We start from the raw sequence: 14,996 nt of genomic DNA on the forward strand, positions 1-14,996 counted from the left end.
CCTGGGGTAGCACTTTTAAAAGCACACTACAAAATGTCTCGCAGAGCAGCGCATGGGCTGACTCAGCGAGACCTAAAAAGGAAGGTTTAGGCCTGGCAAAGGTTTTTTTGGCCTGGTCAAAATGGCAGTTTAAAACTGCACTACTGGCTGAAGTGACAACTCTAAGGCATGCTTTAAGGTGCTATTTGAAGTGGGTAGCAAAATGAAAAATGTAGGCCCACTAGTACCATTTTATTTACAAGCCCTGGGTACAAGTAGTACCACTTTACTAGAGACTTGAAAGTAACTTAAATGTGCCTGTCAGATGTAGGCCAATTTTACAATGTTTTTGGGAGGGAGCACAAGCACTTCAGTGTTGGTTAACAGTGGTAAAGTGCACAGAGTCCTGATAAAAACAAAAACGAATTCAGAAACCAGGAGGGGTGAAGGCAAAATATTTGGGCCAAGATCTCACCAAGGATGTCAGGTCTAACAATTAGTGTTTTTTTTTTTTGTTTTTTTTTCAAACACAAGTTTATTGATGTTACGTTGTAGACCTGGACATTTATTTGCCTTTCTTGGCTTTCATCTTTCTCAGGTAGAATTCCAACTCTTTGCCTTCCAAGACATAACCATCTGCCCGACCACACTGACCCGGTCTGGAAGCTATACAGGCAAGAAGCTTTCCCTGCTGGAACTGCTCTTCAAGCAGAGTGCTGATCTTCGCTGTCTTTTTTCGCTCTTCATATTTCTTCATGATCTTCTTGGATCTCTTTTTGTTGAGGATCTCCTCCTCTTCAGGAGTCAGCTTAGCTCCTTTCTTGCGTCCAAGCGGCAAGGCAAAGTGGACCTCATACCACTGCCTGTAAGGAGTGCTGTCGATCAGGACGATGCAGTTTTTCACCAGGGTCTTCGTTCGAACCAGTTCATTGTTGGAGGCATTGTAGACAACATCAATGATCCTAGTCTTGCGGGTGCAGCACTCTGAGCCTGGGGCTCAGGTCTAACAATTAGTAACTCTGGTTCTGATCAACACTGTGTTCCCTCTGCAGATGGTTTTTCCTTGAAATATTTTCGCTGCAGCCCTGGAGACTTTTCACTTGCGCAGGAGACAAGTGGCACTCATACATAATCGGCCAGAATGGACTCAACCCCTCCAGTTCTCAAAAATATATAGGCATCAGACTATCCAAGGACTGGGAAAAGTTGGGTGAAGGTAAATTAACAGGTGCTAACAAATCTGCAGAAGAATATAGTATTCATTACAACTAAAGATGTCTAAAGTACAAAACATTTTCTTCAAGGTGATACTATTGCCTCCTCAGATAGTATATTTGCAAAATTACCCAGCACACATCATCCAAGGAAGTAGGGCTGTTAAAAATTAAACAAGCTACGAAACTCACATGAGTGAAATTACCTATCATCGAAACAGTGGATGACCCTCATGCCTGAATTACAAAATTAATGTTTTGGAAAAAGAGGGAAAATATCAGTAGCTGACTTGCAGGTCTTGCTCTTGAAAAGGCACCAATAGCTGTTTTACTCCTCACAGAAGAAGCACTTATTCCTTCAGAGGGAGTCCTGTCTGATACTTAACAATACTCCCCCACTACTGGTAGCAATTTTATAGGCAACAAAATATTGTCTGTCCATCCTCTACATGCCTGACTTGGAATGTAATGATTGACAACCCTTTTTGAAACTAGCAACAGCATTTCAGTTGTTTTCTATCAACACATTAATTGAAAAGTAGACAACGTTAATCCTACAAGGCCTATATATGGAAAATATCTCTCAGATATTTTTTTGCTGGTAAATTGAGTTAAGGTTGAGTCTAGCAGAAGACCCTCAGAAGAAAAAAAGTTCACAAACAAAGACAATCCTTGAAATAGTTTAAAGGAGGTAGTAACATGAATTAAGGTATGGTTCTGCAATTTAGGATCGGCAATGTGAGGGGAGATTAGATAACACATCTTACCATTTTAAATTCACTATCATGTTGGGTGGCGGAGAGGAGCAAAAGGAGATTACAAAAAAAAAGAAATCAAACAACTGGTGCTACATTCAATTTCTTTTGGAAGAAAATGCACGAGCACAAAGAAAAGTTTAAATTGTATAATCTGTGAAGAACTATTACACAAGAATGAATGTTGTCTAAACGTGTCAATCTATGAAAACAAAATGTGATAAATAAAGAACAGCTACTGCATGATCTCTAGTCATTATGAATAAGCTCTCTGGGGCTGGGTGACAGCCTGAGCAACTTCTAAATTCATGACCGTTATACCAAGTGACATCGAGAATACTACACATGAAATAATGCTATAAGAATTTTCTTTTTATAGTCGCAAGCATTCTTTACAGTTGTTCACAGAGGATACCGCGCTGGTGGTTCAAAGCAATGGGAGAGTCATTATGTAGGAGTGTCTGGTTGAAATCTACGCCTGACTAATAATGAGCAAGGTATTTCCAAACAGTATATAACTGTCATCTTGGTGCTGGATGAGGAACTTCCTCATTACTTGGCCCTTCCTCGTGTTGCGCTACTACACAACTACAATTGTAAACTAGAAAAAATAAACATGCCTGCAAACAAAATGGCCTGGTACAAATTGACATGAAAGGTATACTATATGGAGATCACCATCAAAAAGACCCTCGGTCATAACATAGGCCCAAAAGTGATGCAGAGTTAGGTCAACATAGTTGATTGTGGATTACTAGAATATTTCAGGTTCAGCACCACTTTTACCTCTGAACTAAAGGTTTCCAAGAGTGCAATGTTTTCAGATGATTTGCCATTCAGCTTGGTCATAGATAAAGGTGCAGAGAGTGAGGAAGAGGACCTGCTGCTGGAACTTCTCTCGTCTATCTTTGACTCTTCTACATGGTTGCTTCTTTTTAAAATGCTTCTCTCTCGAGGTGTTGGTTTAAAGCTTTCATCTGATGCTGAAAGGGCAATTCCTTCGTCTAAAGGAAAAGGAAATGTTTTGTGAGCTTCAATACCTTGCACCTTCATTAGCAGGTCAAGTTACATTCAATTAAACCTCTGCTTTTTGTTACAGTTACTTACGCTCATATTACATGGCTACAGCTCAAACATTGGTCACTGCAACAATTTGCGAAAAACTGCACAACGGTGCAATTAAGTGTATTTGGTTTTCAGGCACATTTTCTTAGTACAGACCAGACCAAACAATGCAGCAGGGTGCTGTACAAACAGTTATGCCACTTTTTACACAATTTAATAAAAATCAATGTGTTTTTTTACACTTACGAATTAAGAAAAAAGATAAACGAGAAATTACCATTTTAGATGTTTTTTTTTCCCCAAATAGCCCAACAGGTCTGTATTGGCTTTTGAAATATATTTCAATAGGACAGTTAGAACTGTGCCGAGTACTTGCTGAACATGTGTGGAATTCACTTTGACATTACATGCGTTAAGCTAAATGTACAAATGTCCCTTTGTGCATGCACTTGTGAATAAGGAAAGCAACACGTATTGGGGTGGGATAAATACTCCCCAAACATTTCTACAGACTTCCTGAGGAAACACCACACAAACTAATCATGAGAAGTCCGTGAAGCAGTTTCTTTTTAACCTTACACAATTATTCTAAAGGTAATCTATTAAAAAGGAAAATAATCAGTCTTTTTGAAGTGTTCTTCTTCAATTTATATTCGACATATGGTATAATGACCCTTGCAACGGCTGTGGTTTGTTAAAAGGATCTCAAATACATGCGCTCTAGTTGAATGATTTATTATTTTTATCTACAAATTTCCATTAACTGTAACTGTCATAAGACAACTGCCCATGGACAATGAAAAGTACAGATAGGTAGTGTAGGAGAAAAGAAAATATTTTCCTACTTTCCCTTAAAACATAACAGTATTTTAGACTGTATTTCTCCTTGCAGCCTGCTACAGTCTATATTTGAAATGTTTAAAATGCATTTAAACTGCAAACCTCTGACTTTGGTTCAGAATATAGCTAAGCTGGACTGAAACCACTATAAGGTAAGTTAACTTCTAAATTGTCTTTTACACTTAGATCAATTTGGGAATTTGAAATCTATGATATGTGAGCTCATCTGAATGCATGCTACGGCATATGCATTTCTGTCTTGGATCACACTTTTGTCACATCCTTTGGGAAGCTGGTCCTTCCATATTACCTCTTGACCTAGAGTTACATAGATTATATTTATCACTCAAGAGTAATAATTAGGAGCGTATGATTTATTACTAAACTAGTGTGATTTGTGTAAAAGGTTTAATTTGTCTTGCGGACCAGACCCACACTGCTCGCCCAGAATAAAATAGGTTTTACTTTTTATATATCCAGCACTGTGAGACATCCCCTCAGCTAAGTTACATTTTGAGTGTGTAGGAAGCTGGCTCTGTATATACTATACCAAAGTAAGATGTGCATAGAGTCCAGGGAGTCCCCAGAGAAATAGCAGAGGCTAGATAGATAAGTACTAACAGCTCTCTTTGTGGTAGTGTGAGCGAGCAGTTAGGCTAATCCAGAGGGTGTGTTAAGAACATATTGTATTGTACTTCACTCAAGGACTGATTACACACACAGAAACAGAATCCAGACCAATTAGGTTAAGTATAAAAAAGCTATACTTATACTTTATTTTTAGAACCAAGCAGGACTTGGACCAGGTAGGTAAAATGTACTTTCAATTGTAAACCTTTACACAGAAATGCAATTGCGAATTGATTTGCAATTGTTACAAGTTGGTATGGTTTCAAAAAGCAGTTTAAATTACATAGTAATCACATTTAGAATACTTTTTGATTACTTTCGTATTACATCGACTACTTGGGGTGGTATGCCTAGATACCACACAGAGGGTTCCTACAATAAAAGGTAAGTAAGACTTTTCTTGGTTTAAGGTATAGTTACTATTTCCTCCATACAAAACAGCAGTTCAACACACAACATTTTAGCCACAAAAACTCATAACATTGGTCCTTATGGGAGAAAAATGTTTTTCGGTTTTACAGGTAAGTACTGGACTTACAAGTGGGAGTTTTGAGGGGTTAGGACCAAAATTCCCCACGGTCTAGGTAGGCTCCCAAGTTACACCATTAGTGGCACTGGGGCGGCCAGGTGCAGAGTGCAGTGGCCTAATGTTAGCCAGTAGGGTTAGGGGGCCTCTGGTTAGGGTCTGCTTGTGAGCAACTCTGGTGTGGGAGCAAAGCTCCTGGGGTTAAGGTCAGCACTACAGGGGCCAACGATCAGTACAGGAGCTGCATCACCAGCAGCACAGGGGCAGCTGGGTTCAGGGTGCCAAGAAGACATCAGGACCCTGTGGTTTCCAATGGAGACCTTCAGTTCGGCAAAGTTGCTGCAGGCTTGGGCAGCGAGACTTTCTGAAGGCGACCATCGGCTGATAGGTAAGTTGGGTTCTTGGAGAATGCCTGGACACAGTTGGCTGGGCCACCCAAGGCCGTGGGGCGCCGGGTGCAGGGGTGCTTTTTGGCATCGGGTTTCTTCACCAGCGCCGGTCACGGGTACTCTTCAGGTTGAGGCTGCAGGTGTTGTCTTGAAGCTTGAGGGAGGTCAGGGATCACCAGATCCCAGGTCAAGATTGCGGAGGAGACCTCCTCGTTGTGTTGGGCCACTTGAACTCGGGCCATGGGTGTCAGGTGCAGAGTGGTGCAGAATCGCCAAGCCGCCAGGATCCGGATTCTGACGGTGCGTCATGGCTTGTGCAAATCAGGTGCTCACAGGAGACAGAGTCAGTTAGATGGGTGTAGGCAGGTCCTCTGGGGGTTGCTGGCTGCTGGACTCGACAGAGTTCTCGCTGTAGGCAGGTTGTATACAGGACATGCCAGTAGGGCTGGTGCCAAAGCAGTTTGTGTCCTCTTCTTCCTGGGTCAGCGCGGCTCTTCGCCCCTTCTTCTTTCTTCCTTGAATCTGAGGAGGCAAGGTTCAGGGTGGGCCCTGAATACTAGATTTAGGGGTTTTAAAAGGGGTTTCCAGGTCAGGAACAATGGGGCTGTGCCTTGGAGTGCGTACACCCCTATAAGGCCCTCTTCCAATGGGAGGGGGCATGAGCCTCACCCTAATTGGCTGAGTCCCCTCAACTTCAAGACGGAGGAGACTCGGATGTGTGCTTCACCTCGTCACCCCCACCTGAGGGGTCGAGTTTGTCAAAGGTGGGCACACCTCTCTTCCTAGCATGGTTTTCCCACCAATTCTCCCACCCAAAGTGGGGGGAGAACCAGGGGGAGACAGTTGCTGGGGGTAGCAAAAGACAGGCCTTTGAAACTTCCCCTTGGTGGACCCAGCACATCCTGGGGGAGGCGGCAGGACACCTCTGTCCAGGAGGGGCCCATGGACCCGGCGCCCCACGGCCTTGGGTGACCCATGGGTCCAGAAACCTATCTGGTGGTGGCAAATGGCAGACAGCCATTCAGGAACCACACAAAGGCTGGTCGTTTTCCAGGGGGCATCTCTAAAATGCCCTCTAAGTGCTTTTTAAATTAAGTCCCACACTGGCAACAGTGTGGATTTAATATGCTAAGATGTTTGCTACCAAACATCCCAGGTTTCAGTAAAGCCCTTATTGAGCGGTGGAGTTCGTAATGACCAACACTCAGACCACATACTCTTTATAACTTTACTACACTTATGTCATGCTACTGTACCATCACCTGGGGGCTAGTGCACCCTGCTAGAGGGGTGACTTACCAAAGCCTCAGGCAGTGGATTGTAGGCATGGCACAAAGGGATGTGTGCATATTGACTCTTCACTTTTCTCTGCACCAGAACACACAGCCTGCAATGGCAGTTTGTTGGTGTTAAGGTGCAGGGCCTCTAAGGGTGGCACAATAGGTGCTGCAGCCCTTAGAGGTCTTCCCTAGTCACAGTGCCCTTGGTACCCATGGTATATTTTACAAGAGGCTTACCTGTGGCCAGAGATTTGCCAATTGTGGGTACAAAGGACAGTTTTGGGAAAGAACACAGGCCCTGCGAACGCAGGGACTCAGCACACATCAAGTCAGGTTGCATCAAATAACAGGCAAAAAGTGGGGGTAACCATGTAAAAAGGGGAACTTTACTATAGTGTGCGTCTACCATAGAACAATTTTCACCATTCTAACCTGGTAAATCATTCACTTAGATATGAATGAGGTCCTTAACCTTTCAAACAATTCTTCCCCACCATTGACTGCAAAGAAAATGCGTAACACAACTATTTGATTTCACCATTATTGGAGACTGAAAAATGTGTGAGATATGATCTCTGTGGGAAGATGAACTCATTTGGAGTTCTTTTTTAAAACCTGGACCTGCTACTGGGCACATACTTTCGTATTCAGTGACTGAGCTAGATGATGAAATACACATTTGCTATGAATACCTGAAGACACTGGCATAATGCCTAATTTGTATGATATAGTAATATGCTAGTGTGCCCTGTGTTACACTGGATTGGTACACATTACCCAATATAAATGTAGTAACATCAAGTTTATGGACTGCTGGTTCCTACCACCATAGCAGTTTGGACAGAGACTTCTTTTGTAATCTGTCATATGGAAACCTATGTAAACATTTATCGGTACACAGTAACTGAAATGCATTGCAAAAAAGTTAACAGTTGGTTATTCTGAATTGCAAGTTCAACCACCTAGAACACAGTGGGCACACAGAACACCATGACAGATTACTAAACAGGTTTGAGCTCAGTGTGCTATGGACAGCAGGTCACCATTATAATCTCTGCCTCTGTTTCTTAGTTAATGTGCACATATTCTATACTGTAAGATTTAAGAAAGAAAACAAATATTAATCCAATGTGATCTTTTGACAAGGACCTGACCAAACTGTTCCTCCAAAGTGTAGTTACCTTTAATTATGTTCAGCACTCTCTGGTACATCTCTTGTGCTGAATTTATTTACGCGCAAATAAACACACAAGACCCCCACCAGCTATCAATTCATTATTTCAATAATATACTCAAAACAGCACATTAATCCTGTGTGTAATCACGGATCATATATTATTTACATCTCATTATTCACTTTCATTAATCTTATTACAGAAAGCAGCCTCATCTTACATATATACAGTTGCTACAATCCACTTTGTGATACTTTTTAAAAAAAAACACAAGAGACAGTAGAATAATGGTTCCCAACACCCAAGATGAATGCATAACATTGTTAACCTACTGAGAGATGTTTTTAGGATGTCACATACAAATAAACAATATCCAGAACTGTATAGCATGGAAATGTAAAAAGCAAACCCTCGAAAAAAAGCACTGGGTTTGTTTTAAGAAAATCATGAATAACCCAAATAGTGCAGTGAGGAGTGATGATGAATTACTTTATTCGATATTTGCATATCATACACAGACATGTATTACCACGCCAGCGATGTGAAAGAGTGCAGGCTTACCTTTGATTAATGTCTTCTTAGACCGAAACGCATCAAGACTGCTGTGCTGTTTCCTCAATAATAATAAATATCTTCAAAACAGCGTGTTACGAGTGCAGCTCTATTTCTTCCTGCTGGGGAGAATATGCTAATATTCAAGCAGCTTGGTTCTGCCGATGAGTGACGTGCCACCAACAAGAATTGCCCGCCTGGAACCAACAGTGTAGCCTTAGTGAAAACGAATAGGGTAATGGGTTGCCGCCGAAGACTGTCTCCGGTATTGGATCCTAACAGCTTTGAACATGGGACTGGGTATGGAGTAACGATTGCTGACTGTTGTGCAAATTTCATAAGAGTACATAATAAAATGAAGCAGCAAGAAAAAGCACCACCCCTCGGAGGGATTAAAATAAACACTGCCAGATGTACCACATGTTCCAGGATGCAAAATAAAAGTTATTCATTGGAGGACTACAAAATTCAAATTAAGATATTTGGCTGTGGACGCCAGCAACGTGAAAGAGTGCAGGCTTACCTATGATAAAGGTCTTCTTATACCGAAACGCGTCAGGACTGCCACGCTGTTTCATCAATAATAATAAATATTTTCAAAACAGCATGTTAGGAGTGCGGCTCTATCTCTTCCTGCTGGGGACAATATGCTAATATTCAAGCCGCTTGGTTCTGCCGACGAGTGACGCACCACCAACAAGAGCGCCTAAATGCCCGCTCGGAACTGCCTGTGTAGCCTGTGAAAACGGATAGGGTAATGGGTTGCCGCCGAAGACTGTCTCCGGTATTGGATCCTAACAGCTTTGAAAATGGAACTGGATATGGAGTAACGATTGCTGGCTGTAGTGCAAATTTCATAAGAGTACATAATAAAATGAAGCAGCAAGAAAAAGCACCACCCACCGGAGGGATTAAAATACATGCTGTGGGATGTACCACGTGTCCTATAATGCCATATAAGTTATCCATTGGAGGACTACAAAATTCAAATTAAGATATTTGGCTGTGGAGGCCAGCGACGTGAAAGAGTGCAGGCTTACCTTTAATAAAGGTCTTCTTAGAGCAAAATGCGTCAGGACTGCCTTCCCGTGCTGTTTTATCAATAATAATAAATATCTTCAAAACAGCATGTTACGAGTGCTTGTGCCTTAATACTCTTAAATCTAATTTCAGTAATTATAGTCATTTAGTAGAAACAAGCTATTTAGGGCACCAATATATCCAATTACACTTCTTTGGCAAAAATCCCGTCTCCAGGGGACATGTGAGGATTGTGTGTTGCAGAGAACATTCAGAGTTCCCAAAATCTTACAATGTTCTCACTCCGGCAGCAACTCACATATGGAATCCACTTTCACCAGAAATCTACATCTTTCTTGACTGTATTCCCTTTTGTGTGCTCTAAACAAATATCAACAAGCAAATTCTGATATCAAACTTAATCTACACTGTGCAGTGCACGCATCCCTTAGACCCAATGACTTTTAGAGATCACATAGTAATAAAAGTCATATCTTGACAATTACATGTCCAAATTATTTTTCAGTGAAAAAATGATGTACTGAGATACGATTGCCACGTTCATATGCATGCTTGAATTTGGTTCATTATAGCTTGCTTTTAGGGTTAAATTATTTAAAATGTTCATAGTTGCATTTACAGACAACATGCTCAGTGAAAACAGCCACTAAAAGGTGTATGTCTTATGAAAAAGAACAAAGATAGCAGATCTTACCTGATTTTGAAGATTTAATTTTGTAATCCCTTGGTTTGGGTATAGGCACAGATTTGGCATCCCCCTCATCTTGAATAACTGATGTATTGTATTTCTGGTGTTCAGAAAAGAATGACGATTTCTGTTCCCCACCTTCAGGCCTGAGGTCTTGGTTGGAAGGTGGTTTATTTTCATTATTTTTGTGTTCCCACTCATTATCTTCATAGGAATCAATCAAGTTTTTACTTTTTAGAAAGGACATCTTCTGTGGCTCATCTTCATCGTCAGACAATAGAAACTTGTTAGAAATAGTCCTTTTCGTATTTTCATTTGTTGATTTCTTAGTGAAATGGTTTTTAAAGATATCTGAAACTGAAATGGTCTGGATATTACCACAGATACCACAGATACTATTTGCTGGGCATAATAATTTCTCTACTTAAGCATGAAGAAAAAATGTTACCTTAACGGTGAATCCAGTACTTTGGTGCTTCAATTCATTCCCACCCTAAAGGAATCTAAGCTACATAACTGATTGAAGGAAAATTGCCTTTTGCAATAGTTTACACAGTTTAGTAAAAGTATATCTAAGAGCAAAGAGAAATAATGGAGTTTGGTTGTTAAAAAGGGAAACAGTGTGAAAATGGTCCACGTTCCTAACATTGTTTATTTACTCAATCAACAGCAAATATAAGTAACCTAGGTTGAGTGTCAAAACGGTTTGAATGTATTTATAGAATCAACTTTAGAGAAAAAATATACATATTTGTGTATGACGATGCAAAGGCAGGTTCTGGTCACAAAGACTAATAGTTGTAGAATGTCTATATTGTTTAAAAAAAAAACTAATTGTTAATATTACTATTGTCTGTTGTATTTTGTATTTGTTATCTCTAATAAAATAAAGGTAATCATACTTTTCATTCATTTAGTCCTGATTTAGATTTAGAATATGCAACAATGCCTGTTCAAAGTGCAATACCAAATGTGTGGTCACCTTAAAACACGCTTTAAGATTAACTGTGAGAAGACACTATTTGCTGGCATTGTATGAAGGTTGAACATTTAGTTATTTATGTTAATTGTTATCTTTCATCAAAGAATTTGGAAACAAAGGCGGGTCTTAAAAAGTAAATGTTATGCCTATATTTGAGCAATTGTTCCCTATGTCACAAGCTTAGCCTAAACTAAGTATGGTAACATATTAAGGACATCTGTATTGAAGTTCATAGCATTTAATTGGAAAGTGGCTGCAAAGTTAATCAGCATATCTTGAGTGCAACGCTTTGGTTTATTTCTACAGGAGAGATTCCTAAATGTTTTTAAAAAACTGAAACTCTACACATCATAGATTTAAGTCTACAGTTAGATGTTCATCTTTCTGAGATTCTCAAACACCCCCATTATATCCATGATATATGGAAAACAATATAAGTTGAAATTTCCATACATAGTCTATATCTACTTGATCTACTTGTGATTTAAATGGTGGTGGGCAATCTGCATCATTTGGTATGGCAGACTGGTGAGTGTTTACTGCAAACATATTTATTTTCTTCATTTCCAACATTATAACAACTCTTCATATCTGTATTTACTGTAGTTCTACAGATCTACTAGGCAGGGAAACTCCATACAAAATGTTTGTGAATAACGAAAAGCTGACAGATTTCTACGTCATTAATTTTTATGGGGCAACCCTGACAGACCCCCATCCTCCCCAGGAAGGATCCTAAATCTTGTACTGAGGACAATCAAAAAAACTCCATCTGCGCAGGTTTTTCCCTATGATTAGAACTAGGTCGTGCCTCTTCGTAAGGTAAGCTCTTGTTTTGTCACCACTGAGTGCTCAACAATTACATCTCGAAATTCAGGTTTACTCATTCAATTATAATTCTAGATAGACAGAATCCTCCTGTACCATAATATGTGGTCAAAATCATTGATTCACCAATTGGTTTCAAATATGTTAAAGAAATTGTCCAATATCGTCAAGGTAACCAAACTATAAAGTAATAATAATGAGGATAATTAGAGGACTGAAGAAGGCAACATAGAGATCTGCAAACTATTAAATAATCAAGATGATACATTTAGAGCAGTGAACGTAATTTGTGAGATTGCTAAACTGCCTAAATGCTAAGCCAAGTATCACCTTTATAGGTTTTAAATTGAAGTTCCATCATTTAAGAAGGAAACCATTTGAGGTTATATGGTTTGGACTATACTCTTCACATTCGACTCCTTAATCTGGCTTATTGAATTGCCACCGAATTTGCAAATTAAAGGCAAAAAACACACAGTAGCTGCTTTGGAAAAGAATATCCTCCTTCCCACTCCTCTAATTCAATCCATCACCACTGGATGGGTCTCACAGCTATTAAATTCACTTCGTAACCACACTCCACATGCCACCACACACACTGAAAGCACATCAAAATTACACGTGTTAAACACATTGCCCACTAAAGCACTCCATTCTCTCACAACTTCAGCAACCTTCCAGGCAAATGATCTCTCAGACACTCAAACTGCCCTGTGTCACCTTGCACACAAAGTGTGTCATACACCAATAAAAAAAGTCACATTGGAAGAAAAGTGGCACAAAGGTCATTTACTTGAAGACTGTATCATCCTCAAAGCATAATTCACTGCAAACAAATAAATGAGCAACACCAAAACCAGTTTCCTATAACTACCAACTTCTCTGGCACAGACTAAATGAAAATTCCACTGAAATAAACAATTACATAGTCAACATGATCAACAGCCTTTCCCTTCACAACATTAAGCCGTCCCACAAATTTGCAAACAGAATTGGTGCTTTCCAAGCCCCCTCCTCCCCCCACACACACACTGGCCCACTAAAACACACCCTTCATGCCATTCTCCATGCACCTGTTGATCTGACCTGGGGCCAAAGGAAATGTTACGATATCTGCACAAGACGTATGTCATTTTCATTACTCAAGCCACCAGCTCTTCACATTTTATTACCTAACTACAGTATTAGTTGCTAGGTTCATAACTCAAATCATCTAAATCAACAGGGCAACATACTGACCATCTCTGTAAACAACTAATGAATACATACATGAATTAGTGAAGGACCAAGGGCTGGAGGGTGACAGTGAGGAAGGAAGAAACACACATCATCGTGGATTACTTTTTGCTTTCAAAATCACTTTCCATGGCATTCTAAGGAGGGAGAGGTAGGTCACTATATGTGGTGTATCAATACTCATACAACTCATGTTCCAATAACATGTTCATACTTTCTTTTAACAACAGATGTTATTCGTGCTGACCTTAGGTGCTCCCTTGAATACAATATTTGTCTATCCTAGATTCAGTCTGTCACTATACCGAAATTCTCAGTTGTAACTAATGCGAGTCTGTTAAAACTAATTTCATTACAATATTCGAAATCTCAGGGTTTCTACAAGTGTTTCTCTTGTCTCTTTTGTTGATGCAATGAGGATATAAGTAACAGCCGCGGTCGGTAGTGGGTGTACCTGCCAGGCGGTGACGTAGGGAGGGGGAGGGGCAGGGTGGGGGTTAGTAATCTATAGATTACGGAGCTTTACAGGTCAGTAAACATATAAATAAATAAAACGAATTTCGTTGCGCGCACTGCTCGCATTTGGGAATGCAGTGCACGCAACAAAATGTGTTTTGTTTATTTATATGTTTACTCACCTGTAAAGCTCCGTAATTCATTGATTACTACCCCCCACCCTGCCCCTCCCCCTCCCCACGTCACCGCCCTGAAGTTATTCTCGCTATCGACCGCGGCTGATGAGTAAACAATCAAACCTTTCCAGAACGGTTATATAGCAATTCATACCGTCATCATCGATTTCTTCAAATTCATCAGAGTAATCAGAATCGTCAGACTCTTGTATAGTTGGGTGTCTTGATTTCCGGGCACTGACAACTTTTTTCAACTCATCCTGAAAGGAGAAAAGTACTTACATTTAAATTTCTTTCCAAAGACGCCAAATAAATTGCAAAGATATACATATATTTTGAGGGATTCTTGGCAGTTCTAGGAAAATAAAGGTATTGTTAAAGAGGACTAAATAGTTATGGAATAAAAAAAAGCTGGTAGCCTTACTAAAATTCTGAATTGTTACAAGGGCATGTGACATTCAGAAGTGTTAGATCATAAACTACTAAACAGTATGGGTCTAATCAAGAGAAACCAGCACTGTTAAACTGTGAATATGAAGCTCATAAAGAACATTAAGGCAGAAGAATAACATAATCCTTTTTTCAAGAAGATAAAGGGCCTGATTATGGCTTTGACGGTGCAATGCCTGGTCCGCCCACAGCTGCACCGCCAAAGCCGTGGCCAGGAAGCCCATCAGATTAGGAGTTTTCTACTGTCTGGCGGGCTTTGTTTTGACATTCTCACAGCGGTGCCCTGAAAATGGGCACTGCAATGGGAACGCCAAAAACAGTTCCTGCACGGCATGGATTGACAAGTCAATGCTGTGCAGTAAATGGGGTGCATGCATACAGAGAGGCACATGTTGTGTTCCCTTCATGCACCCAGGTCTCAGAGGTACAAGTGGGCCCTGCAGGGCTCCCTTTGTTTGTAATATGCTTTGCGGGACTGCAGTGGTCCTGCCTAGCATATTGCAGCCTCCTGACTGCAACAATACCGCCAGGGAATGGCGGTTCCCTGGTGTCTGCAGCGGGGCAATGGCAGTCTGACCACCATAATCACAACACGGCTGGTGGGAGACTGCCACCGCTGCGCCCCACATGTCTGGCAGTCCACTGACCTCTAGATTCGTAATTGAGTCTCAAGTAAACTGTCAGAGTTACTTAGAAATCAGCAGCACAAAAAAGTATTTACATTGAGGTAATTA

At 40.6% G+C, this 14,996-nt stretch overlaps 1 protein-coding gene across 4 annotated transcripts in view; it reads right to left on the reverse strand.

The window, feature by feature from the left end:
- MAP9 (microtubule associated protein 9) overlaps positions 1-14,996 on the reverse strand; it is a 185,079-nt gene that overhangs the window by 123,078 nt on the left and 47,005 nt on the right. For all 4 annotated transcript variants that reach the window (XM_078676972.1, XM_078676968.1, XM_078676970.1 and 1 more), the window contains 3 exons: positions 13,967-14,072; positions 10,141-10,491; positions 2,735-2,952 (listed from right to left, as the gene is read on the reverse strand). In XM_078676972.1, the coding sequence (XP_078533098.1) occupies positions 2,735-2,952; positions 10,141-10,491; positions 13,967-14,072 (675 nt within the window). The remainder of the gene's footprint in view (positions 1-2,734; positions 2,953-10,140; positions 10,492-13,966; positions 14,073-14,996) is intronic.

This window comes from Lissotriton helveticus, chromosome 2_1 (genome assembly GCF_964261635.1).
Source record: "Lissotriton helveticus chromosome 2_1, aLisHel1.1, whole genome shotgun sequence".
NCBI classification, from domain to species: domain Eukaryota; kingdom Metazoa; phylum Chordata; class Amphibia; order Caudata; family Salamandridae; genus Lissotriton; species Lissotriton helveticus.